Raw genomic sequence first — 24541 nt, forward strand, 5'->3', positions numbered from 1 at the left:
GTACAGGTGAAGGTTAGATGATTGGCTTGTAACATAGTAGCTCTGCAGTTACAAGCTTTTCCATTTAGATGGATTAGCTGTACATTCTGCCTCTAAAACCAAAGGCAGTGGGGACAAGATAAGCAACAGCTGAGTTGGCTTCGGAGGCACTGTGTTGCTATGCTTGCATGTTTGCACGATCCTGTCCAGCATGTCCAGTTCAGATTCATTCCTTTGGACATACAGCAGCAGAGATGTGGCCATCCGTGCCTTAAAAGTCAGTGAAGCAGCACAGTTCAGAGTGACATTATATTGGGGATCTCTGTACCAGCAGTGTCACCACTAATGTTCTGTTTCCTTCCCTCCATTCACATCCATGTGCTTTTCTTACCTCAGTTTTTGGGGCGTAGATGACTGTTCAGTAACACTTCTTTTTGTCAGTTTTATTTATTTGTTTTCCCTCCTTATCATATTTCTCATTTACCGGATAAGCAAGCATAGGTTATGTCACTCCAGCACTGTACCTGTCAATAGGGGGAGAACACTCCATATCATTTAAGTTAATATCACTAGGTCATTGAACTCTTGAGTAGGGACCAATGAACTATCATCTTCCTTGTCTGGTACATGTTCTTTAGTCATCGTTTATATATAACTTACCCTCCCTGTGAAAACATCTAGAGTCTGCAATTCTAACACATGGGAGTTCTGACCCTGCTCATGCTCTGAGGGCTGCACACACTCTGGGGAGTTTTCAGGAGGTTAAAGGAGAAGATGGGGCAGAAATGCATTTTGCATCTTGGAACTGTAGCAGGGAAGAAAAAAATCCAGATTGCAGAAAATCACTTCTACAGGGGATTAATCTATATGATTAGGATCAGTTCTGGATATATAACTTCTGAGCATTTTCAAAATTGTTCTCAGAAGTGAACAGTTGCATCTGTGGGTCTCTCTTGGAGTAGTTTCCTTCCGAAGATTTTTTTTCCCCTGACCTTTGTAGTAGAAAAAGGCATGAAAGGAAGAATAGCTGCTGGTTATGAAGTCCATTTATTAATCATGTTGTGGGATCCTTCTGGTTTTGCTGCATTAATTAACTAAATAGCCTCTAATCCCAGAGCTGCAGGAGTCTAAACGAATGCTGAAATGTAAACAATGCTGGTGTAGCAGGCCAGATCTAGTGCCTGAAAGGCCATAAGGCTGCTCCTATCACTTGAAAATGAGATTTTGTTATATGGTTTAAACTCAGCCATATTAGAAAATACACTTCAGGTGGTAAAGTTTGAGCTGCTTCAAAACCCTTCACATTTATAGAGCTTTAATAATTGAATTTGGTGTTAGCAGAAGGCATGTTAGTGTCCTGCAGCAAAGGCAGCAGCTCCTGTTTATTCTGACATTGCATTTGTTTGCCTGAATTTAGGTATGCTAAAGAGTTTTTGGTGCTGAAAATATGCTATGCCATATCATGCTTAACACAAGGCATGCTCTTCCCTTCACAATAATATTGGGAGTTGAAAATCAGTCTGAAGCCATGGCTGCAAGCAGATATCCCTTCTCTGGTGGTCATGCTGAGTGTGAAAAGCTGTCCTGGTACAGGGGATGTTGCTTTTGTTTCAGGGCTTTTATGCTGGTAGTTGGCACGAGTAGATATTGTTTCATGGCTCAGCAGGTCTCCACATGTCATTTTTCCCTGTTTATCCCACTGGATAGTGTAGTTGTAGGATACACCAGTACTGTGATGGACTGGCAAAGGAAGACTGAGAGAAAAGCACTGGTTCAGTCAAGGATGAAAAGCATGGTTTGGAGCTTTTATTTCAGTGCAAGTTTCTTAGTCAAATAGTCACTACATTGCTCTTGGTGTTGGGTCTCCACTGGGGGAATTGATGGTCTCTCAGTCCCTGGCTGATGTCTGTCTGTAAAACAAAGACAGTATTAGACTGTCTTTTGTTTCTAAAACTGTAGTTTTGGTAGGAAATAATGGTGGCTGAGAGGTCATGATGTTCTTTTGCAGGTTGAGCTGGGATTTTTATTTCAGATTTATTCAGATCTACCTCCTTTGTTCTGACAGGAGCCCCATAGCAGCCTGAGTTCATAAAAGCACTCCAGCTTTTCCATTGGAATATCTAATTTTCAGATGCAGGAGGAGATAAGGAGGAGGCAGGGAGGGAGGGAAGTGCTGTTGAGGAAAACCACTTTCAAATACAGGTGTCTTCAGTATATCTTCACGGTGCATTATCTGTCTCTCTTTGGCTCTTTGTACATGCTCAGTTGTTATCAAGATGTTTCTGTGGAAAATTCCAGCCTAATAATGTGCAATAATGAATCTTTACAAGGTACTGCAATGTGTTAGGTCCTGATTCAGCAAAGCAGGGAAGTGTCTGTGTATATACACCCAGGTTTGCCTGTTTCGTTCAGTCAGGCCTTTGTGATCTTTGGATCTAAAGCAATTTCTAGCCCTATAAACAATAATAATGTAGCTTCATTGTCTGACATTTACAGCAGAAAACCAAAAAATTACCAGCTTGAGAGTCAGCATGACTAGAAAGATGCAGTAATTCAAGCTTTTATAATTTATGGTTATTGCCAGTGGAGGATATTAAAGTAATTCACTGACATGATATAAAAGACTTGTGATAATTCCCCTCAAAAGTAAAAATTGAAGGGCAAGAGAATAAGGGATTCTTTATATGTTCCATTAGAAATTAAAAGTTCAGTATTTTTTGTTTTCTGTTTTCTTGACACTTATTCTTTTAGCTTTTGATAAACCCTTCCCAGCTGCTAACTCCCCTGCTGCTGCTCATTCTTTAAAACAGCCAGAAGGTGATGTCTGTTAGAACTGTGTTAAACAAAAGCCCTGGTTTTCTTGGAAGTAACTTCTTCAATATTAGGCTGCCTCCTAAATCCCTTAGTGCTTTGCCACTGATTATAACTAAGCCTGAACTGCTGTGCAGAAATTTATATAATTGTGAGCTGGGGGGGGGGGGGGGTTTGTTTTTTTGTTTTGGTTTGGGGTTTTTTTGGTTGGTTGGGGGTTTTTTTGGTGGGTTTTTTGGTGGAGGGTTTGTTTGTTTGTGTGTGTGGGGGTTAATTATTAATATATTTTGAAGCAAAATATTTTGTCCTCCTGGGTACCTTTCTATAGAGAATGAAAGTAGCAAGCTCAAGTAGCCTTGAGAATTGTTACTTTTATTGTTAATTTAATTGTGTAATTGCAGAATCTGCCAGTTGGAGTGTTTCAGAAAGTCAGTAAAATACCTTGGTTTATGTGGGGATCTTGGGATGCAATTGTTGTGCCTTCCTGATTTAGAAGGAGTTGAACTCAGGAATCTGGGCTCTAACTGAGAAGTTAATGATGTCCTCCCCAGGTTTCAGGCACTGAAAGGGCATTTTGCTAACTAGTTTTACTTTGACCCATGTGCCTTCACTCCTGATGCTGCTGGCTGTGAACATGAAGATGTCCAGCGGTGTGTGCTGAGGGCCAATGTGCCCAGCCAGCTGTGTCACACCGTGTCACATTTCTGTCCCTCTGCTGTCAGTGACTGAGTGCTGCCTCACCAAACAGAACCTGACACGAGATGACCACAGGCTACAGCAAACTTCAAAGAAAGCTCCCAGGACCCTCCAAGAACCTCAGGCAGGGGACTGGTGTTTTGCCACCAGGCCGAGCAGGTGCCCACACGGCTGCTGGGAACACGTGCGGTGCCTGTGGCAGGAGGTGCCTCTCAGTGCACACCCTCCAGCTGCCACACACAGCCAGGCCAGCAGCACCAGAGCTTCAGAGGAAGCCTGCTTCAGATTCAGCGGAACTGTGTGTGACCCTGGAAATATCATGATTTCCACCTTTAATTGGGAAGAGAAGAAGGAGGAAAAGCTTTCATTTAGTCTCTAATTTAAACAGCAGACTGGTCAGGAGTGACAAAGACAATAATTGCTCCTCCAGCCATTTTTGAAGGTACCACATACCACATGCAAGTCTCTCTGTATATCATTTCTAGAAGAAAACTGTCACTGCACTGCAGTAAATATGGGGGGGTTGATAGCTCCTTTTTCAGTATTCATTGTTACAGGCTGGAGAGGAGCCTTTACAGATCACTTCAAAGGGAAAGCTGAGATCAGCTGGTTTTGACTCTCTTCTATGCTCCAGATTTTTATGTTTTAGGGTTATTAGTAGGGGGTTCTCAGCAGGTGGTCCTTGACTTTAGATTTCATCTCTCCAGTTGGTTTTATGCTTATTATTTTTATTTTTTTTTACCCTGATGATCACGTTAAGAGGCCTGTATTTTGAAGGGGGAGAAAGGAATTAAGATTTTGTAGGAGGAGGTCTCACAATCTGAGCTTGTCTTTGGCCCTTGTAGAGGCAGGGTCTGTAGAAGCTGTGTTTCAGGTACATGACTGTGAGTCATCATTCTGCTGAGGAATATTGATGGGTCAGAGTCAAACTCCAGGCACTCCTAGGGAACAGGAAGTTATTCAGCCAACCCTAAACTAACAGTATCTGTAAAATGAGGTCCCTCTGTTCATTTCATGATTCCATTTAAGCTACTGCTCTGGCATTTACCACTGTGGGCTATTATTCTGTGCAGGAAAAGTTCCTTGTAGTCATTTGGCATCTGATCCAGTGTTCACATAAGTCAGCAGAAAGTTTCATTCTGCTGATGTCAATGGAATTTTGATTCAGTGCTGCTTCTGGCACTGATTAACTCATCCTGGTTGTCAAAGTTAGGAGTTTCTTTAGATGGCAAAGGGTATATCATTAACTGGAAACAAATTACACACCCTAATTTAAAGTAGCTGTCACAGCTACCATCTCCTAGCATGCGTTAATACAACTGAAATTAGGTAATCTTGTGTGAAGTACTATCAGAGGCAAAGTGACATAAAAAATTGGTGTTTAACCAATGGACACTTGAGACTTCTTTCTAGTGGAAATAGCTCACATCAGAGGTTTTCTCTTTCTTTCTCCTGAGCAGCTTTGACTTGATGGTTTGAATATGTGTAGTGCTGGCTCCTGATCCCCAGGCTGACCTTGGACTTGTCTCGGTGGTGCTTTTGACCAAGTTGTCTAACCTGAGCACACCTCACTGACATAGATGTTAAAATGCAGGATGGCAAGCTGCAGATTTGAACTGTGTGCTTCTGCCTTTTGGACACCTGGTTTTTATTTTCAGAGTGGGAATTCAAAATTTTTTTCACCCTTAAACACTGATAGGAGCAGCAGGTGCCTGGTCAATACAATACCAGCCTGTCTTTCAGTGTTCCTACCCAGAAGGTTGGCTTTTGGATCTAGCTCCAGATTGTTTATGGGTAAGAACTACAGAAGGCCAAGGCAGATGTAATGGTGAGAGTCTGCCACAGACCACCCAACTAGCTGGGAGAAATCTCACAGTCCATGGCCCTTGTTCTCCTGGAGGGCTTCAACTTACTAGATGTCTGCTGGAAGTATAACACAGCAGAGAGGGAATGGTTTAGGAGATTCCTGGAATGTGTGGAAGAGAACTTCCCAATGCAGCTGGTGAGGGAGTCAACTAGGGAAGGCTCCTGCTGGAGCTGTGTTTGTAACAGTAGGACTGAAGGGTGAGTTGATGGTCAGAGGCTGTCTTGGGCACAGTGCTCCCAAAATTACCGTTCTTGTTTCTTGGAGACATAAGAAGGGAGGTCAGTAGAACTGCCACCTCCCAAAGGAGATTTGACCAATTTAGGAGACTGGTTGAGAGAATCTCTTGGGAGCCAGTCCTGTGGGGGTAAGGAATTCAGGAAGAATGAATGTGCTTCAAGAAGGAAATCTCAAAGGCATGGAAGCAGGCCATCCCTGTGTGCCAAAAGATGAGCCAGCAGGGAAGAGGACTGGCCTGGCTGAACAGAGATTTTTGGCTGGAACTCAGGGGAAAAAAGGAGAGTTTATGACCTTTGGAAGAAGGGGCAGGCCACTAAAGAGGACTACGAGGATATTGTGAGGTTATGCAGGATGCAAATTAGAAATTATGAAGTCCAACTAGAATTTAATCTGTCTACTGCTGTAAAAGACAACAAAAAAACATTTCTATGCATACGGTAGCAAAAACAGGAGGGCTGATAACCTCTCTCTTATTGGTTGTGGGTGAAATATATTGGCAAAGGATGAGGAAAAGGCTGAGGTATTTAATGGCCTTCTTTGTCTGTACTAGTAAGACCAGTTGTTCTCCAGGTACCCAGACCCCTGAGGCAGAAGAGAGGGATGGGGAGCAGAAAGAAGTCTCCATAATCCAAGGGGAAATGGTCAGCAGCCTGCTAGACCTTCTAGAGAGACACACATCTATGGGTTCAGGTGGGATCCACCTGAAGGCACTGAGGGACCTGATGGAAGTACTCAGTGAGCACTTTAATTGACTTTCATGAGAAGTGTGTTTTTTTCCAAGGTTGGAGGATTTTTCAAATAATCCAAAGAAATAAAGCTTAATGGGATTTTTCCCGTTTCATGCCTGTTTTCTTTTTTTGATATTTTTTTTTTTTTAATCAGGGAACATGCAGTATATTCACATTTACTAACTGCTGATGTTCGTTCTAGATGGGATACACTCCTTTGCACGTTGGCTGCCACTACGGAAACATAAAAATTGTGAACTTCCTTCTGCAACATTCTGCAAAAGTTAATGCCAAAACGAAGGTGAGTGTCCCAGCTCTCCCCGCTCGCCCCGTGGAGGCTGTGCCTGCTGTGTGCGCTGTGCCCACTGCAGCCTTGCCTTTGCTCTTCCCTTCTGCCTGCAGAACGGGTACACGCCGCTGCACCAGGCGGCACAGCAGGGGCACACCCACATCATCAACGTCCTGCTCCAGCACGGCGCTGCGCCCAATGAGCTCACTGTGGTAAGTGCTGGGCTGAAAAATGTGTGTGGTGGGACAGGAAAAGAGCAGAGGAAGCCTATTTCCATCACTTCCACATCCTCTGTACCATCATCTCTCCCATAACGAGAACAGCAAACATCTAAAAACCTCTTCATTTTCATCCCATTTCATCCCATTTACATGTGCTAGTAGCCAAATATTTATTTCCATCAGAAAATGTAAACATTTTTTTCTTATTTTACATTCTTCTGTACTTAACCACCAGTTCCTACACTTCTTGCTAACGTTCAACTTCTGTTACAAATGTTTCAATTGCTAGAATGGAAACACTGCCCTTGCCATTGCTAAGCGACTTGGCTACATTTCAGTTGTTGACACACTGAAGGTGGTGACAGAAGAAACCATGACTACAATTGTAAGTACAATTCAGTTCGGTAGGGAATGGAAGAATTTTTCCAAAGCCAGAGTATGACTATAAACTTTGTTTAGTTACATGACTACCAAGATTCCAGTCACCTATTTCTTTTTAGCAGTATAAAGTCAATATTAAGTAAAACATGAGTTGTCTATTTTTAAAGTAGTACACACTATGAAGATGTACACAGAAGAGCACCAACTGAGTAAAATATGACCAGTTATGACTGGTCATAACTGCAGTGTTTCTCCACACAGTGTTTGTCCACACATCTTGTTGTTTAGGGAACAATTTTGCAGCTGAAAAGATGTTCCTACAGGCTTGTGTAAACAGAAGCTGCTGCCCTCCTTTGAGAGCATTTCCCAACGGTCTGATGTTTAATGGCTTGAATTTGACCTAAGAGAACTCATTCCAATATAAAAAAAAATGGTTGGAATTTACTTAAAGGTGCTTCATTGAGTGGTTTCTGCCCCCTTCCATAGGATGGTGAAAGGCTGTATTCTGTGAGCAGCCACAGTCAGCCCCTGCAATCCCAAATATCTGTTCCCTGGTGTGGATGTGAACTCCAGCTTGTCTGTCATGCCTCTCAGGAAGCATTATCCAGGACACATGGAAGGGACTAGCAGTGGTCAAATATTACCTGCTGTCAGAAGAATTCACAAAATCCAAAATATTTCTCAGAAGAGTATTTTGTTCATGTTTTCCCAAATTGCTCTCTGCAGAAAGCAGTTTTCTAACTGGAGGTGCCTCAACACATTACCATAGTAATAAAGCTCAAATTGGGTCTGAAGAACATAAATTCAGAATATTGGCTCCAAATTTGCTTTTTCCTTTCAGCAACTATTTTTCTTTTTCTGATTAAAAAAATAAAATGCACATGTATGTGTTTTTAGACATATCAGGGGTGGAAAATAGTTACTGTGTGTGTTCCATGTTTTGTCATCATCCCTTTGTGTGGTCTATCTGTGCAAGCAGGTGGTTGCAATATGACGAGTTTTTGGGATGACAGGCAGATTTTAGTTATGTTACTGCATGTACATTTTCTTCCTATGATTTTCCTGGTTGTGGTTTCAGTAGTTTTCAGAAGATCCACCACACAAAAGATACATTTCAGAACAATAAGATAAAAAGGAATATGCTAGAAAGTAATATTGATTTTTTTTTTCCCTTACACATTTTCTATATTTTTCTCAGGAACAAATTTATCTTTAGAAAGATTCCAAAACATTTTTCCACACAGAAAAATTTCATGGAGAATAGTGTACAGGATAGCAAAACTTGAATGATCACCTAACTATTCAGTTAGGTAGCTGCAGGAAAACCACACATGTATGCTAAAAACTCTCAATATCACAAGCTTCTTCTAGGCTTTTAGAACCAAGAAGCTGGGGGTGTTTGTCACTGCATAAAGTGACTGACCATTTATCTTCTGTAGATGAGGAGCAGAGAGATGGTGGGTCAGGCTCTGAATTGTGATGGAGGAAATGTTAGATGCTGAAAGACCTATACAACCTCAAATACCTACTCTCAAGAGAAGCCCAGAAATAATTACCATTAAAATCAGAATATGCCACTTATCAGAGTGTAATTTTGAGACTTTGGAAATCTAGATGTGAAATCTGATTTACGGTTGAGGGTCTTAAAAATTCAGTTTCATTGCTGAGATTTATATTTTGAGTCTTGTGGCTAAACAACTCCCAAAGGTAAATTTAAAGGCATCAGGGATGAACATAGCTTATTTTACTATAATTTATACTCAAACACCAATTAAAAAAAATCCAGTAGTACCTGGAAAAAAGTCCAGTGATTTTGCTGGTTTAACAATATGTTTAAAAGCTTTACAGGTAATTCCCACAAAATAAATTGTGAGGCTTTTTGTAGGTTTTGTAATGTTTGAGCATGGAGGAGCTCTTCTGCCTACATCAAGTGATGACATGAAATGCCAAGTGAGTATTCTTAAGGCCAGAGAAAAACTGAAATATTTTAAAGTAAGTGAAAATGGAAAGGCTATTTTGCCCTCCTGAACTTTTTAATTATTTCTTATTTACATATGGAGCATGAGAAATAATGGTGGTTAAAATAAATAGAATCTCAAACCCCCATAAGGATGGGAGTTGCTTGGATTTTTTTTTTGTTTGTTCATTTGTTTGGTTTTTCTTGTTTGTTTGTTGGGGTTTTTGTTTGTTTGTTTTGTTTTTGTTTGTTTGTTTGTTTTGATTGGTTTTGGTTGGTTTTGTCTTTAATTCCACTGCACTCCTTGAATGGTATCTGCAGAAGCTCTTGTCTGACCCAAACCTCTACCAGTGGTTGTTGTGCTGGAAAGTAAAAAGTACACATGTATGTCATTCATGGGATACAGGTATTCTAGGAACAGATTGCAGGTGTATTCAGAACTTTTTTTTCCTACTTTTGTTTTTCTTTATATTGGCCTTTGAGTCTGAATCAATATAAACATTGAGATGAAAATCATGCAACCACTTCTGAGTATCTTTCATGCACAAAGTCCTTCAGGGGTATAATTTAGCCTGCATGTGGTTTCAATTGCTCTTTTGCTCTTCTTTTGTGGGAAAAACACAAAACTGAGGTACCTCTGAAAAAAATTCACATAGATTCACATAGATTGCTCTCAAATTGCAGAATTCTTCTGATGTCAAAGGAGAAATACTTCCCTCTGAAAGTCTGGTTTTATTACATATCCCTTTCTCAAAATTTAGACTACTGAGAGTTCTTATTAAACCTCCTAAAATGAAGTTCATTTCAGTATATTTGATTCTTCTTTTGATATCATCATCTAAACTTTCTACTCATGCTTTTTATGCTACAATATGAACATAGTTTAAAAAATAGAATATTACCTATTTCTGTAGTCTTTTTAATGTATAGTTCAATGTGTCTTTAAAATAGAACATGAATAAGAAGCTCAAAAAATTAAGTCTTGTTTTTCTAACTGCAGATAAAAATTTTATCTTGCATTTAATTTTAATAATAACTAGAATTTTAAGAAAAATTATGCCTGCACTCTAAAATAACTAGAATTGCTTTTTTCTATTACAGACTGTTACAGAAAAGCACAAAATGAATGTACCCGAAACCATGAATGAAGTTCTTGATATGTCTGATGATGAAGGTATTAAAAATTTGATTTTTTTTTTTTTTTCAGTCTTTGTGGTTGTAAGAAATATCTGTTTAAAAAACCCAAGACTAACACACATAATTAGCTGGATATGGTCATTGCACATTTGTTATTGTTGTACATTGATTTTGTTGACACATCAATAGTATGTACTTTTTTTTAATTGTTTTGTTTATTTAAATCATGCAGTTCGTAAAGCCAATGCCCCTGAAATACTCAGTGATGCTGAATATTTGTCAGATGTTGAAGAAGGTATTTTGCATTTTTGTATTGCACTGGTATTTAACTTAAGCCTCTTCCTTTTATTTCATCTGTCTGAAAACTAATCCTTTCAGGTGATTTTCTTATTATCTCACTAACAGTAACTTCTGCTTTACAATTAAGAGTGCTTTCAAAAATTCTTTGAGCTATTTGCTGATAATACACTAACTTTTTTTCTGAATTTCTTATGATTTTTTTATCAAATTACCTTCACTTTCCTGGAATAATAATTTTGCTGCTGCTTCTATAAAGTGAATAACTGTTTATTGTTTTAACTGAAAAATTAAATACTGGATAAAAGAGTAAAATAGAAGAAAGGGTAAAATGGAAGAAATGTCTGATAGTGGAAATCAGTGGCAGAAAAAACAAAGTTCTTGATTTTTTTAAAACAAGTGACTGTTCCATTTTCTTGTTTTTCTTTAGTCAATCTCTCTTTCTCCATTCCTATTGATGTATTTGCTTTTAATTTTCATAGCATTCAAGCAGCAAGGTGTAAAAGATATATCTATTCTTTGTGTGCAGTTCTTGTTTAATTTACGCATTGAGGCTTTTGGTTTATTTCCCATCTGTCATTGTGTTCCCAGTGCAGCAGTTCCAAATGGATCATGTTCTTACCATACATATGTGTTTTCCAAACAGCCCTCCTAGGCCATTGTCTTGCTCAAAATACTGCATTGTTTCAGCTGGCAGCATAATAGTGTGAGTTAACAGGGCAGGAACTTGTTGTGTCCCACTGCACAGCGAGGTACAGATGGGAAATTGTACACCCTGTGGGGAGCCTGGGTGCTAGAACTGAAGATATAAATTGTAATGTATGGGATCATTTTTAAGGCCAAATCTGTGGTGGGTTTCTCTAGTCACCAACTTGCAGTATAACAAAGACCAAATCAACAGTTAGAAATTCAGGTAATACGATTGATTCCTTGCATATTGCAGACTGTATTCTGCACCCATGTTATTGCCAGGGGAGCTGAGAGACTCATTTATACATAAACACTCCTGCTCTGCATCCTTGTGTCTAAACTGGAGAGAGATTTGACGGATGGACAACTCTGTGGCTAAGGAATTGGCTGGATGAGGCACTCAGAGTTGTGTTCAAAGACTCTCTGCCCAAGTGGAGAGCAGTAATTTGTGCCATTCCTCAGGGATTGGAGTTGGAAATGGTGCCATTTCATATCTTTGTTGGCAATGTGGAATGACATTAGGATCAGTGTACCCTTAGCAGGTTTGCTGGTGACACCCAGCTGTGAGGTGTGGTTGACATGCTGGAGGGAAGGGATGCCAGGGGTGCCACCCAGAGGGACCTGGACAGGCTTGAGAGGTGGGATCATGTGAAGCTCATGTCGTTCAGCAAGGCCAAGTGCAAGGTCCTGCATCAAGATCAGGGCAATCCCAAGCATAAATACAAGCTAGGTGGAGAATGGATTTGGAACAGCCTTGAGGACTTGAGGTGGTTGGTGAAAGAGAAGCTCCACGTGACCTGGCAGTGTGCACTTGCAGCCCAGAAATATAGAAATATCCAACTGTGTCCTGGGCTTCGTCCAAAGCACCAGGGCAGCTCTTGCTGGACCCCACCTGGAATGCTGCATCCAGCTCTGGGTTCCCAATGCGAGAAGGACATGGAGCAGTTGGAGCAAATCCAGAAGAAGCCACAAAGATGATCAGAGGGCTGGAGCACCTCTCCTGTGAAAACAGGCTGAGGGAGTTGGGTTTGTTCATCCTGGAGAAGGTTCCAGGGAGACCTGAATGAGACTAATAGGAAAGTTTGAGTTTTTACAAGGGCATGTAGTGACAGAGCAAGCGAAATGGATTTTAAGCTGAAAGAGGGTAGGTTTAGATTCAGTATTAGGAAGAAATTCTTCACTATGAAGGTGGTGAGGAACTGGAATGAGTTCCCAGCAAAGATGTGGATGCTCCATCCCTGAAAGTGTTCAAGGCCAGGCTGGATGTTTGTTGCTTTGAGCAACCTGGTCTAGTGGAAGGTGTCCCTGCCCATGGCAGCAGAGTTGGAACAAGATGATCTTTAAGGTTCCTTACAACCTAGGCCATTCTATGATACTGTGATGACAGAGTCTTTTTCAAACCCAGCACTGAAAGGGAACTCACAAATCAGATAAGAGGTGGTTTGCAAGGCTTGTGATGAATTACAGGTTTTGAGGTGATAGCCATTGTTCCTGTGTCTCTTCCCTGACTTGCATATTTGTAAAGACAACTCAGTGATGCCCATCCCCACAATTCCTCAGTGTTAGTGTTAGGTATTTATATGCAATGCATCCACTTACACCAGTCGAAACAAATCTGTTCAAGATGGTAAGGCACTCTGACAAATCTCAGAGCCTTGGAGCTGATTTCCAAGTGGGAGGAAGGCACAAATTTAGCAAACAAATCCAAGCTCTCCCTCACTTGGCTGTGTTCATGTAGTCAGCCAAAACTCTTCAGTGAGACAGACTTGTTGAATGGCTTCCCAATGAGCCGCAACCCTCAAGGTTTCTCTCACAAGAGAAATTGAAGACTTGGAAAGTAGAGGCTCAGAGCTTGGGGACAAATGTCAGGAAACTATTTCCTTGTGTTTTATGTCTTGCTGTGCCCACTAAATAAGTATTTACATATTTAAATTGTGTAATTTCTCTTCCCTGCTGAGGAGAGTTTGGTTTAGAGTCAAAGTGGTTGAGAAGAGAGATTTTTTATTCTTTTTTCCTAGACCACTCTGGCAAATCTGCCCAAATGAGGTTAAGTGTTCGGAAACTGCTACACCGCAAAAAAGAAATTGTGTTTTTTTGAAAGATGTGAACATGATTTGTGGGGAAGAGAAATGAGGGCTTGCCTTCATATGCAGCAGTTTGTAGGAGAGCATCTCTCAAAGTGCACTGAGCATGTGCTGTGCTTTTATTTTTAAAGAGATTGCAAATCTTATAAATGTGAAACTTGAGACTGGGAGAACTGGGTCTTTCCTCTCACTGTCTCCAGCTGTGAGCTGGCTCCCTGTGTAGCTGGGAGTCCCAGCCCTGTGCCTATGGACTTGGGCCTGGTAAGGAGCAGGGCTCAGCTGTGGTAAAGCTCAACTCCAATTACCTTCAGGAGGCCCGGAAGGAATCCCCTCCTCTGCAGCACATGCTCATCCTCTCAGCATCCCTCTGGGCAGCTGCAGGATCTTTAATCTGGTGCAGGGAACTGGAGCCCTGCTGTGCCTGCCACAACCCTGCCATGAGCCCTATCACTACAGCCCTTCCTAAAGCTGTTGCTGCTGTCCCAGAGAAGGCACAGCAAGCCATGGAAACTGATACAACGAGGAGAGAGACTTTAAGCAGTGAAGGACAAAAAGAATGCAACTCCTAAACCTGATCAGGTGTGGAGAGTTTAGATATTTTCAAGAAACAATTATTCTTGAGGTTTTAATTTTTTTTTTATTTGGCCTTCAGTAGATAACAAACTTTCAAGTGTAAACCAGGACACTGTTTTAAACCCATTTAATGGAGATGCCTGCCTCAGTAAGAATAAACATCATGTTAATCAATCCCTGGAAGATTAGAGAGACATCCTAACAGAACATGAATGCACATTGCCTGATCCCTGAGTAGGTGCTAAGATACAACAGTTTAAGAGCATTTAAGACAGGTCAGAACATCACCATGCATGAAAATCTGTTATTGGTCATTTTGAGAGGGTTTGATTTATTATATTGTTTTAAGCTCAGTTTTCGGAGTTTCTTTGGCTCTGTAAAATTTCACAGGTTCATAAAAGTTTCATTGGTTTGGTATTGGCTTTCCTCCATACTTTGTGAAACCAAAACTTTGGCTACAGCTTGAAACATCCTCCTGTTCCCTGTACCTCTTCTGCCATCAAGGCAGCTCTGGACAGGCTGTGATGAAGGAGTGGCACAAACCTCAGGTATGTTTAGCAAAGCCAAATGACAAATGCTCATCTGGATCCCAGCCTATGATTAAATTTTGTCTGGGACTTTTCCCAAGCCACATGATTCCTTCCCTCCTGCTGCCAGAGAGCCTGTATATCTCACTGGCCTCTAAAAAGAACACCTACCCTGTGCTCCTGCAGTTCCCAGCTGTAGGAGACCTGCTGGGGGACTGGGAAAACTTGGGATGAGAAAGGTGATCAGAGGCAAGAAAAAAATTCTTGGGGAGAAAAAAAAGTAAAAACCAGTAGAATTTTCTATCCCAGAAAATAAAACGAAACAAATGGCATGAGGGATAGGCTAGAACATGTAACGGGTGACAAAGTAAGCAGCAATGCTTGCTGCTCTAGAGAAGTCTAAAAACAGGGGGCATCAGTGAAACCAGCAAGAGGCAGATCCACCTTGAAAGGGTTGCTCCTCCTGCGGGAGGTAGTTGACTTTTATGATTCCTTGCAGAGGTCCTTGGTGTGGGAAGCATAAAAAATTTGTGTGAGTTCAAAGTGTAACTGGAAGAATTTAAAAAGGAAAAAAAAACACCACGCCTGTTCATGACTGTAAAAACCTCTTTCAGGTATAGAAAATACATGCTCAAGTCAGTGCCAGCTAGAAAAATGTTCTGGAGTACTTGTGCTGGTCCATGTTCCCATACTCTCCTGTGAAATGTGGCTGCTTTTGGAGACTAGAACCGATGGGCCCTTGCTTTGACCTACTGCTGCCGGTTTTCCCTGGACTTTGAGCTGTTTCCTCTACTTGCAAAAGTTTTGTTTACCCACTGTAAGCAGGGACATTACCTTTCTTCAACATGTATCCTATTAGGAAGGGAAGGATGGCAAAGGCAGCAAAGCAGTGCAGTATCTTTTAGTGTTTTCTCATCTGTGCCTTATTGTTGGGCATTTCTCTGTTGTTTGTGTTCAGAGATGAGTTTTATCTTCACTCTTCAATGGGACCCTCTCCAGGAATTCCGTGTGCTGTGAGCAAACACTGTGCTCACAGTTACCTGAAGCGCAGAGGATTAGGCTGCACCACCTAATTAAACAGAGTGGGATTGCTGAAACGTGCACCACCCATTTTGCTCCAGCCTCCCACGATCACAAAACAATGTCTGGAATTCTTTGAAATTACCACTCCTAGATGCATTTTTACTTTTGATGAGGGCATTTCATTAGAGTAATCCTGCCCCAGCTGGTTTAGCTGCAGAGCAGGGTAACATCTAAGGTATTTTACAGCTCGACTTTATGGGGCTTTTAAAATCATTCTCCTTGCCTTTGACAAACGATGCTCTTTTAAAAAATGCCTCCTCTGTTCCTTATAGTGGCGTAGCGCTTTTCTTCAGGTATAGTAAGGGCAGAAATCTCCAAATTTAGTGGTCCAGTGGGTAGCTGCTGAAAGTTGCCCAGATCTCTCGCCCTGCCCGGGCCGCTTCTTCGCCTCGCAGGTTCGGTCCGTGGTCAGCAGCCCCGCAGAGCAGGGGCGGGGAGGGAGGGGGGCTGTGCTGAGGATGCGCTCCCGGGGGCAGCGGGGTGGGCGCGGGGGAGGCGCCGGCCCAGGCCGGGAAGGGCGGGCGGAGGCAGCGCCTTCCCCGCAGCCCCGCGCTCCCTGCTCAGCCCCGGCATCAAGTTACAGAAAAACTACACCCTCGCAGCACCCCTATTTACATACAAATAACTAGAGTGCCTGCATTTATGTCACCATTCAAGAGGCTTGCCAAGGGAGGCTGTAATCCAATCAGGAGAAGCTTTAAAGGGATGTCTGCAGAGTGATTAAAAAGGGATTTTTCTTTTTTTTTTTAACTTATTATTTTTCGTTTTGTTTCATATTTGCAAAGAACTTTAATCTGAGTTGAGAGGACAAAGATGCACATGTCCTAAAATACATACGAAGAGATCAAGATGTTAAGAAGATCTCAGTTGTTGTGTGGAAAGCGAATATGACCCACAGGGATTAGTTTGCTTGTGCTGGTTTGGAGATTAAGTCTAAATCACTGCTTAAGGACTAATAGGACTAATAGGAATTCTTGGAAACACCAGGGAAAAAAAAAATCTTATAGACCAGGCTGGTGAAAATGGCTTTCCAAAACAGTAAGACTTTTTAAAGTTTCACTTGATGTATGATGTTTCTGTTTCGGGTTTTTGAATGCTTTCTGGTGTATTGTGAACATTTTAGCTTTTTAACTTCTGTTTAAAATACTGGATGTTGCTGGGCTGGAGGAGAAAGTTGGTCTGTTTGTTTGCCGTTTGCAAAGCAGTAGCTGAAGGGGTATTTTTAGACTTGATTGTTAGTTTATAACCAGTGCTCGCCTGTGGTTTCCTGAGTTTAGTAAATGGAAACTAGTCTAAACTCCTTTAATGAGAGCGGGAAACGTGACTCTGGGCTTGGGAGTCTCTTACCTTCGGGAACGCGCTGTTGTTAGACTTCTCAGTTGTGCAATTTAAACTTAACACACCTAAAACGCGTTCACAACAAAGGAGGAGAGAATATCGGCAAGCCATGAGTTTACAAGGAGCGCTCTCTGCTCTGTGGTGTTGAGGGAACGGGACGGGGGTGGGGAGGAGGCGAAATCCAGCAACCGCAAAAGGCATATTTTGGACTTGCTCTGTCAATGCAGGAATGTAGGTTTGCATGATGTAATGGCATGCAAATGCTCCCCGCCGGGCAGCTGCTCCGTTAACCCTTTGTGGCGCCTGCCCGCCTCTCCCAACATCTAACTTCCCCTCCTGTTGGGGTTTTTTGGATAAAACAGCTAAAGATCTCTTTCCGTGCGGATGGTCGCGTTCCACGTGTCCCGGCGGTCCCGGGGTCCCGCCCCGCTCCGGGGGCTCGGCGGGCCCGGCTTTGTTCCGCCGAGGGATGTTCATCCGGGGATGGGGCTGCGCCGCCCTCGGCCCCGCTGCCGCAGGCAGAACAGCTTCGGGAAGCGCTTACCTTCCGAAATCAACCTGGCAGTGGGGAGCGGTTCATTTAAAATAATAATAAAAAAAATAAATCCCGACTTACGTTCAGACTTCCAAAAGATATTGAGAAATATCCAAGGTAGAAGGCGGGCCTCTTCCTTCCCTCTGCCTCCTTTCTAGCTTGCTGCACTTTTCAGGACTGGTGAGCAAACAGGCTGTCTCTCACAGCCAGGGCTTGGTTTGGTTTTGTCGATTGGTTTGTTGTTTTGTTGGGTTTTTTTCCCCTCACGTGGAATGATCAGACTTTGTCAGCTCGGTTTTTTTTTTTCCATAAGGAAAGTGAGTGCAATGATGCAAAGTACAGAAGAACTCAATAGCTTGCTAAAACTATTGGGCAAAAGTCATCCCTCATATAACTTTATTGGGTTTACGTCAAGGTGGAATTTTGCTTCTTTCGGTTGTCCCCCAATAAAATTATTTTCTCAGGCACATTCAGAGGGTGGATAATTAACACACAGCACGGAAAGAGCCTTAGGGAAAGTGGGGGTGACTGGATTGATTCCTTATTGGTGAGCAGAGAAGGGCGTTATGACTTAGTAAGCACACAAACATCTGCCATGCGTGTAGCTCTGACTTCAGCCCAGCTTTTGTATTGGCAGGTGAGGATGCAATGACAGGTGATACAGACAAATACCTCGGACCCCAGGATCTGAAAGAGCTGGGAGATGATTCTCTGCCTGCTGAAGGATACATGGGCTTCAGCCTGGGAGCCCGGTCTGCCAGGTACTGTATTTGCTGTTTCTCATGTTTGTGTGTCACCACAGGTACAAGTATTTACAAACCAAGCGTGCTATTCCACACGGCACTGCAGTCTGTTTTGAAGTGGAGGGGGTGTACTTCCTTTGAAGCATATGTTCACTGCAGTTTTATTTCATATTCTTTATTCATGTTGGCTTCTTATGGCAATGATACAGAAAACTTAACTATTCACTTTTTCTGGTCTCTGTTCATGCTCTGAACATCTCTGAGGAACCTCTTTGCTAGTGGTCTGCAGCTGGTCTAGAAACTGATCTAGAGCAGTCAGCAAACCAAGTTTATTTTGACTACTACTGGTCAGACTGATACTCACAGTAGAGGGCTTCCTATTGGGTGTGTTTTGCTGAAGAATGTAAATGCCAGAAAAACTGAATGACAAATCATTTTGCTATTTGGTGCTTTTATTTCTTTAAAGGTGCTAGTGAGTAATCCAATTGAGAAAGACAACATTAAAAAAAAAAAGCTCCCCCCCCCCAAGGGAAAAAAAAAAGTTTCCCCTAAATTTGTTGCAGGACTTATTTTGACAGGGAATGGATTATGTGTTATGAAAAACAGGCCAAAGTTTCTGTGAACCTGATAAAATGTTGTAAAATTAATATGTCATCTGACTAATGTTAATTTCAGTGCAGGTATTTCCAGATCAACATTTTAGATTTTATTTTTGAATGTTGTTAAAGCCTTCAATGTGTGTTGCTCAAAGCAGTTAAAGCTGTGTGAGCAGAGATTACTTCCATAGTTGTGGATTTGCAGTGTAGTTACTGACAGTTGAATTGTACTGAAGCTAATAATTAAACCTCATAAGCTGGAGCCCTGAGGGCTTTTTCCTATGCTGTAGTTTAAAGATCTGTTTTAAAAAGTGAGTTCATTGTCTAACAGCAAATGACAACTCCCATAAGGTAAAGTTTAGATGTCTACCCTTCAGTCTTGTTTGTTACAGCTGCATTAGAAATGCAAGCATGCAGTGGAAATTTGCTCTTTCGTAGACTCCAGCCATGTTGTGCTTGATTTACAATTTTTAGGGAAGTTAATAAGTATTTATGAGATAATAAATTCATGAGAAATGCCAAGATGCTTTAAATAGTCCATTAGCCAGAAAATCAGCAAATTAGATCTGAAGGGAGCATCTCCTGTCATAGTAAACTGAATTAACAAAGTTGACATGCTGCTTTCAAATCTGGTGTGAGCAGGGTGATCACACAGCCCTGTCACTATGATCAGGGCTGGACCAGGGCAGTGGTGTTGCAGAGGGAGCATGCTCTGTGTGCAGAGCCCAGCACTGATTTACCTTTCACTCCTAACAGCTCTCTTCCTGCAAAGAGTGCTCCCTGTGCAGGTGGGAGAGCAGATTCCACAGTCACAATCTGTTAGGGAGATCTGAGGTTCAACCCCATGTTATCTTTTCTTTGAGAGAAATCTAATATTCCCATGCTTCTGGTTTTAGCAGTGCCATTACTATTTGTTGCTGCGTAGCTCATTTTTTTGCATTGCCCATGTTATGCTCAGAGGAGACAAATACTGTGTTTTTTTCTGTGAAGTATTTAATTTAGCAAAAAATATTCTGTGGATGTATCTTACTGCTGATTCTGAGTGTAACATTAAGAAATGAACACATTAAATATATAAGCCATCCAGCCATAACATCTTGCTTTTCCTGTCTGATTCTTTGCTTTCTATTTCTCCTGTTTCTTTTCCAATGTAAATTGCTTTAGTCCAAAAGTCAGGTAAGAAGGCATGGCATCGTGTTACATCTCTTTCATCTTTCTGCTGCTGCCATTGCTTATCTTCATTTTATTCAGCTTTGGAAAGTGACATGCTTTTATTTTGGGGAGCAGGGGGTGGGTTCAGCCCTAGAGAATATCCCTCTGTTATAACAAATATAGCTTTAATTCTTTATCCCCTTTATCATGTAAAAGTCTGCTTAACATATGTGTACAGTGTGTAGTTGAGATCCCAGTTCTGCTTCCAGCACAAGAAGGAACGTGTGCTAAGGGATTAGAGAAATTCAATTAGCAACTACTAAATGCATGAAACATATTGTAGAGTTTTGAGTGTGAAAAGTGTTGCTAGTTCAAAAGTGTAATATGTTGATGGATGTTGCTTTGTATTAATTCACATTTTTTACTACTTTATTTTTTGTCACGTAGCAAGCATGTCTAGGCCTGCAGCATGTTTTTAGCACATACCATAATGTACCTTCCAGGGTTAAATGTAAAGCACTCCTGTGTTGGTTTAATTGCAACACGTTAAGAGTGATCATAGTTATTTCTAAATAGTTTAACATGCACAAAATAATTCCCAAAACATCAGACTCTGTACTTAGTTGTCAATAAGCAAATTTATTTTTCCTTTAATTTCAAACTTATGATCCTTTCCTTTCTAACTATTGGGATAACTATGGTGTTTGTAGCAATGTCAGAAGTGGTTCAGCCACAAAGAGAATGACAACACATAAAACTTGCTCTTAGTTAAACCAGCTTCAGCAACCTGAGCTGTGTGGGCAGGCACTGTGACCTACCCACAGCTCCCCTGAGACCTGCCCTGGTGGGTCGCCTTCAGGATTAGGGCATGGAGATATTTATCAAAGTTTATCTAAATACCTGATTACACTTTTCTAGATTTATTCTAAAGCCACAACATTACTGCCAAAGCAGTAAGCATCTGTTGAGATTTTGCTTATGCATATTGTAGGGAAGGGAATATTTAACTATAATCAAATACTTTTTTTCCATTTTCCTCCTTGTATTTATTTCACAGATTATGTATATTTTGCCATTTTATACTATCCCTGGAAGTTGCATGTATTAATTTTTTTATTTTTATTTTCTGTTCATCTCATTGTCACCTGCACTTTCTATGATAAATGGTAAATACAACAGCCTCCGCTCCTTCAGTTCGGATAGGTCCTACACGCTGAACAGGAGCTCCTATGCCCGGGACAGCATGATGATTGAAGAGCTGCTGGTCCCAGCAAAGGATCAGGTATGTGCTGTGTCTCTGCCATCGGGTAGCTGTGCTTCATGTTTGTAGGGCACTGCAGTGTGGAGGCCTCAGCTGTGCCTCCAGAGACTATGGCTGCTCTCTTAGCTGGTGAAAAGGGGCAAGAAAGGAGTTGTGAACAAGAGATTGGGGGGGTGGGGTTACTATTTTCTGGATTTGATCCTGCAAGAGGCCTGTGGCGGGGTCCCAAACCAAGAGTCTTTAAGATACCGGTTATGTCTCTGAGTGTGGGGTTGATTATTGGCTGAGGTCAGTGGGTGCTCCTGTGAGCCTTCTGTTACGTGTGTCTTTAGAGTGCTTTGATAAGCTAGGAGCAATGAGTTTTACACTAAGCAACCTTTGTACTGTGTAGACTGGGAATTACTTTGCTTATTCTGTCCACATGGAGGGACTCCCACTGCTGTCCTTGTTTTTTCACTCTTGGGAAGAATTTGGCCTTTTAAAGATTAAGCTATTATACTCTTCAGTTTATATATCTTCCAAACACTTGTGCAGTGACTAATGCAATGAAAGCAGCATCTTTTGACCTGATTATAGAGTGGGAAAGTCTTTCCAAAAGCTGGGGAAGATTGAGTACTGTATGTTTTGTTTGTGAGTGCCTCACCATTTTACTTGGTAGAGTTGCTTCAGATTTCCAAATCCAACTGAATTACTCAAGAGTTTCTTGATACATGGAAGTCAAAGATCTATGAGGAAGCTGGATAAAAATTCACATAAAAATCCTTACTTGGAAAGGACTGTGGAGTGGAAGTGTTGTTTATATCCTGGAAGAGCATAAGGTGGATTGTAATGAAACAGAGGTTTTCTGCTGCTGTTTTCACAGAGCTTTCCTACACTGGGGAGTTATTGATCTCAGAGGATATTTTCATGGGGAAAAGGGTCCACGGAGCAGGACTTGTACATTTTAAACCTTGATTGTATTAGTCTGTAAATTCTAGTGTGGTATAAGCTGTCCAATTTTACTACAGCTTTTACCCACAGTTCTGGTAGCATTATAGGAATGGCAGAAATTTGATTCTGTTTAGCAACAGAATGTTTATTATTGGATTGTTTCTTCTAAGTGAAATTCTGTAAACCTCGAATAACATTAATTTGCAACAGCCATCTAAGGAGAGTTTTTAAAGCTTGCATAGCAGTGATTTTGTGGTTTTGTTTGGTTTGAAGTAATACAACAAAATCTGCAACTACTGGCAGTAGGGACAAGAAATTCTATGTCAGGACTGAGTACCTAAAGCTGCTTTGACGCCTTCTAATACTAAGACTTCATTAAGCGTTCTTGATACAATGGAAATTTCAGAAGAAAGGAAGACTCTTCATTCTGAGTATATATTGCATCCTTTTATGATTCTGGCTATGTTTGTGACCCCCATTAAAGTAGATGGTGGATGGATTTAGCAGCCAGGGTGCATCTTACCACATTGCAAGATTTAAAACCAGCTCTATGCTTAGCAACTCTCAAAGAATGTAGTGGTGGGAAAAAATGTCCAGTCCAGTTTTGAGAGGTTAGTAAAACCATGATTCTATGCAAAACAAACAAGAAAGCAAGAAACTATCTTCATGAGAAGGGGAGACCAGCTAAAACTTTCTGCCATGGCTTCTCTAGACCTCCATGTCCTGACAAAAATCTATCTATCTATCCATCCATCCATCCATCCATCCATCCATCCATCCATCCATCCATCCATCTATCCATCCATCCTCTGGAATTCCTGTGGTTTTCTGCCCAGCCCTAGCCTTTGGCTGAAGCAGGAGAGGTGCATATGGGAGATGGAAAAAATCCACACCTCTTTTTCTCATCTCTCTATACATTAAAGGGGCTCTAAAATAATCTCTGCTATGGCAATAGAAGGCAGGGGGAAAAAGCACCAATTTGTGTTCCACCAATGAGATTCACAGGAACAAAGGTCTTTGTGGTTTGAAATCAATATTCTAAAAGTCTGTCCGGGATCTGAGAGGAGTTAAGGCTATTTTGGGAATCGCACTACTTTGATACAGAGTGATCCATTGCCTGTCTGTAAATGCCATTTTCTCTCCTTTTGTACAGCTCAGACCTGTCTGGAGCTCATTGCAACAGCAAAGTAAATTATTTGGAATTAATTTTATCACAAACATCAGTATGTAAAAGAGTAAGGAGCATTTGCCAGCCTCTTGGTCTGGTTAAGACAGATGAGCCCATGGCCACCTCTCCCCAGGATCCCCGGTAGTCTTGGGAGTCTGGAAGGAGTCAAATGAGGAAGATTTGAAACCATGCTTTACTGAACCTCACTGCCAGTATAACACATGGAGTGTTAGAGAAGAGTTTCTAATAATTCTTTAGAAGTCATGATATTCTCCATTATTTGTATTTGGTGGCTTATTGCTGACCCTGTTCCCAGGGAAGTCTGAATCCAGGCCACACTGTACCTCATAACCTGGCTGGAGCAAAGTTAAATTTTCTGTGTCCTGACGTGTTACCTTGGATGCAGCAACTCAGGCTAAATCCAAGTGAATTCTCCATGGAATAATTTATATCAACCTCTGAATTTATTCAGCCAAAGGCAGGATGACTTGGGCTGTCCATTAAATAGCAGCTTGCTGAATCATTTCAGTCTGGATAAATTCATCTGGGAGGAAGCATAAATTTTTCTGTTTGCTGAACTCTGATATTACACAGCCTGGATATTCAGTTATGCAACCAGCAGGATCCTTGCCAGAAGAACCCTCAGTATTTTTACACTCACATTTGCATCTAAGGCTGCCACACCCTTTAGCAATACATTTTTAACCTACCTCAGTCCAGGGAGGGAACACTGGGACCTGACCAAATACAGAATGGATCCTGTGATTTGATGTCACTCACAATGTACTATCTTCTGACTGCTTATATTCTAACTTACACAGGAAGATTTATTTTTATTATTTTTTTTTATTACTTTTTTTGCCTGCATGGAAAATCCAGCACCTCAACAGCCTGCAAAAATGAGATTCACAGATGTGTGCTGTGTGTAAGATGAGTGTGTCCAGCTATCAGCTTTTCTTACTCTGTTTCTCAACCAAAATTATTAGCTGCAGACTTTTGGCTTTTGTTTGCTCTAAATATGTCCAGAAGATCTGTTTGATTGCACTTGGTCAGAAAGGAATGCTTTAAAAAAACCCAGTCACCTGGTGTGCAGACCATGTCTCAGGACAAGGAACTGGATTGAGGAACCCAACCTATGTGTGTAGGCAAACCTAGAGCACAGCCATGGTGCAGGAGCACCTCTGTCTTGCACAGATTATTGTGGAGTGATGGTATTATCTTGGAATTTATTTGGCTCTGTGTTTAGTTTTCTATATCCCAC

General features: G+C 41.4%; 1 protein-coding gene across 3 annotated transcripts in view; it reads left to right on the forward strand.

Moving 5' to 3' along the window:
* Positions 1-24541, forward strand: part of ANK3 (ankyrin 3) — a 195657-nt gene that overhangs the window by 104839 nt on the left and 66277 nt on the right. For 2 of the 3 annotated variants that reach the window (XM_015632928.3, XM_015632927.1), the window contains exons 19-25: positions 6521-6619; positions 6721-6819; positions 7118-7213; positions 10268-10340; positions 10536-10598; positions 18068-18191; positions 21101-21203. In XM_015632928.3, the coding sequence (XP_015488414.1) occupies positions 6521-6619; positions 6721-6819; positions 7118-7213; positions 10268-10340; positions 10536-10598; positions 18068-18191; positions 21101-21203 (657 nt within the window). Of the gene's footprint in view, positions 1-6520; positions 6620-6720; positions 6820-7117; positions 7214-10267; positions 10341-10535; positions 10599-18067; positions 18192-19933; positions 19946-21100; positions 21204-24541 lie in introns of all 3 variants that reach the window. The other variant, XM_033515805.1, reaches the window with a different exon arrangement.

Source organism: Parus major, chromosome 6, assembly GCF_001522545.3.
Source record: "Parus major isolate Abel chromosome 6, Parus_major1.1, whole genome shotgun sequence".
Classification (NCBI taxonomy): Eukaryota; Metazoa; Chordata; class Aves; order Passeriformes; family Paridae; genus Parus; species Parus major.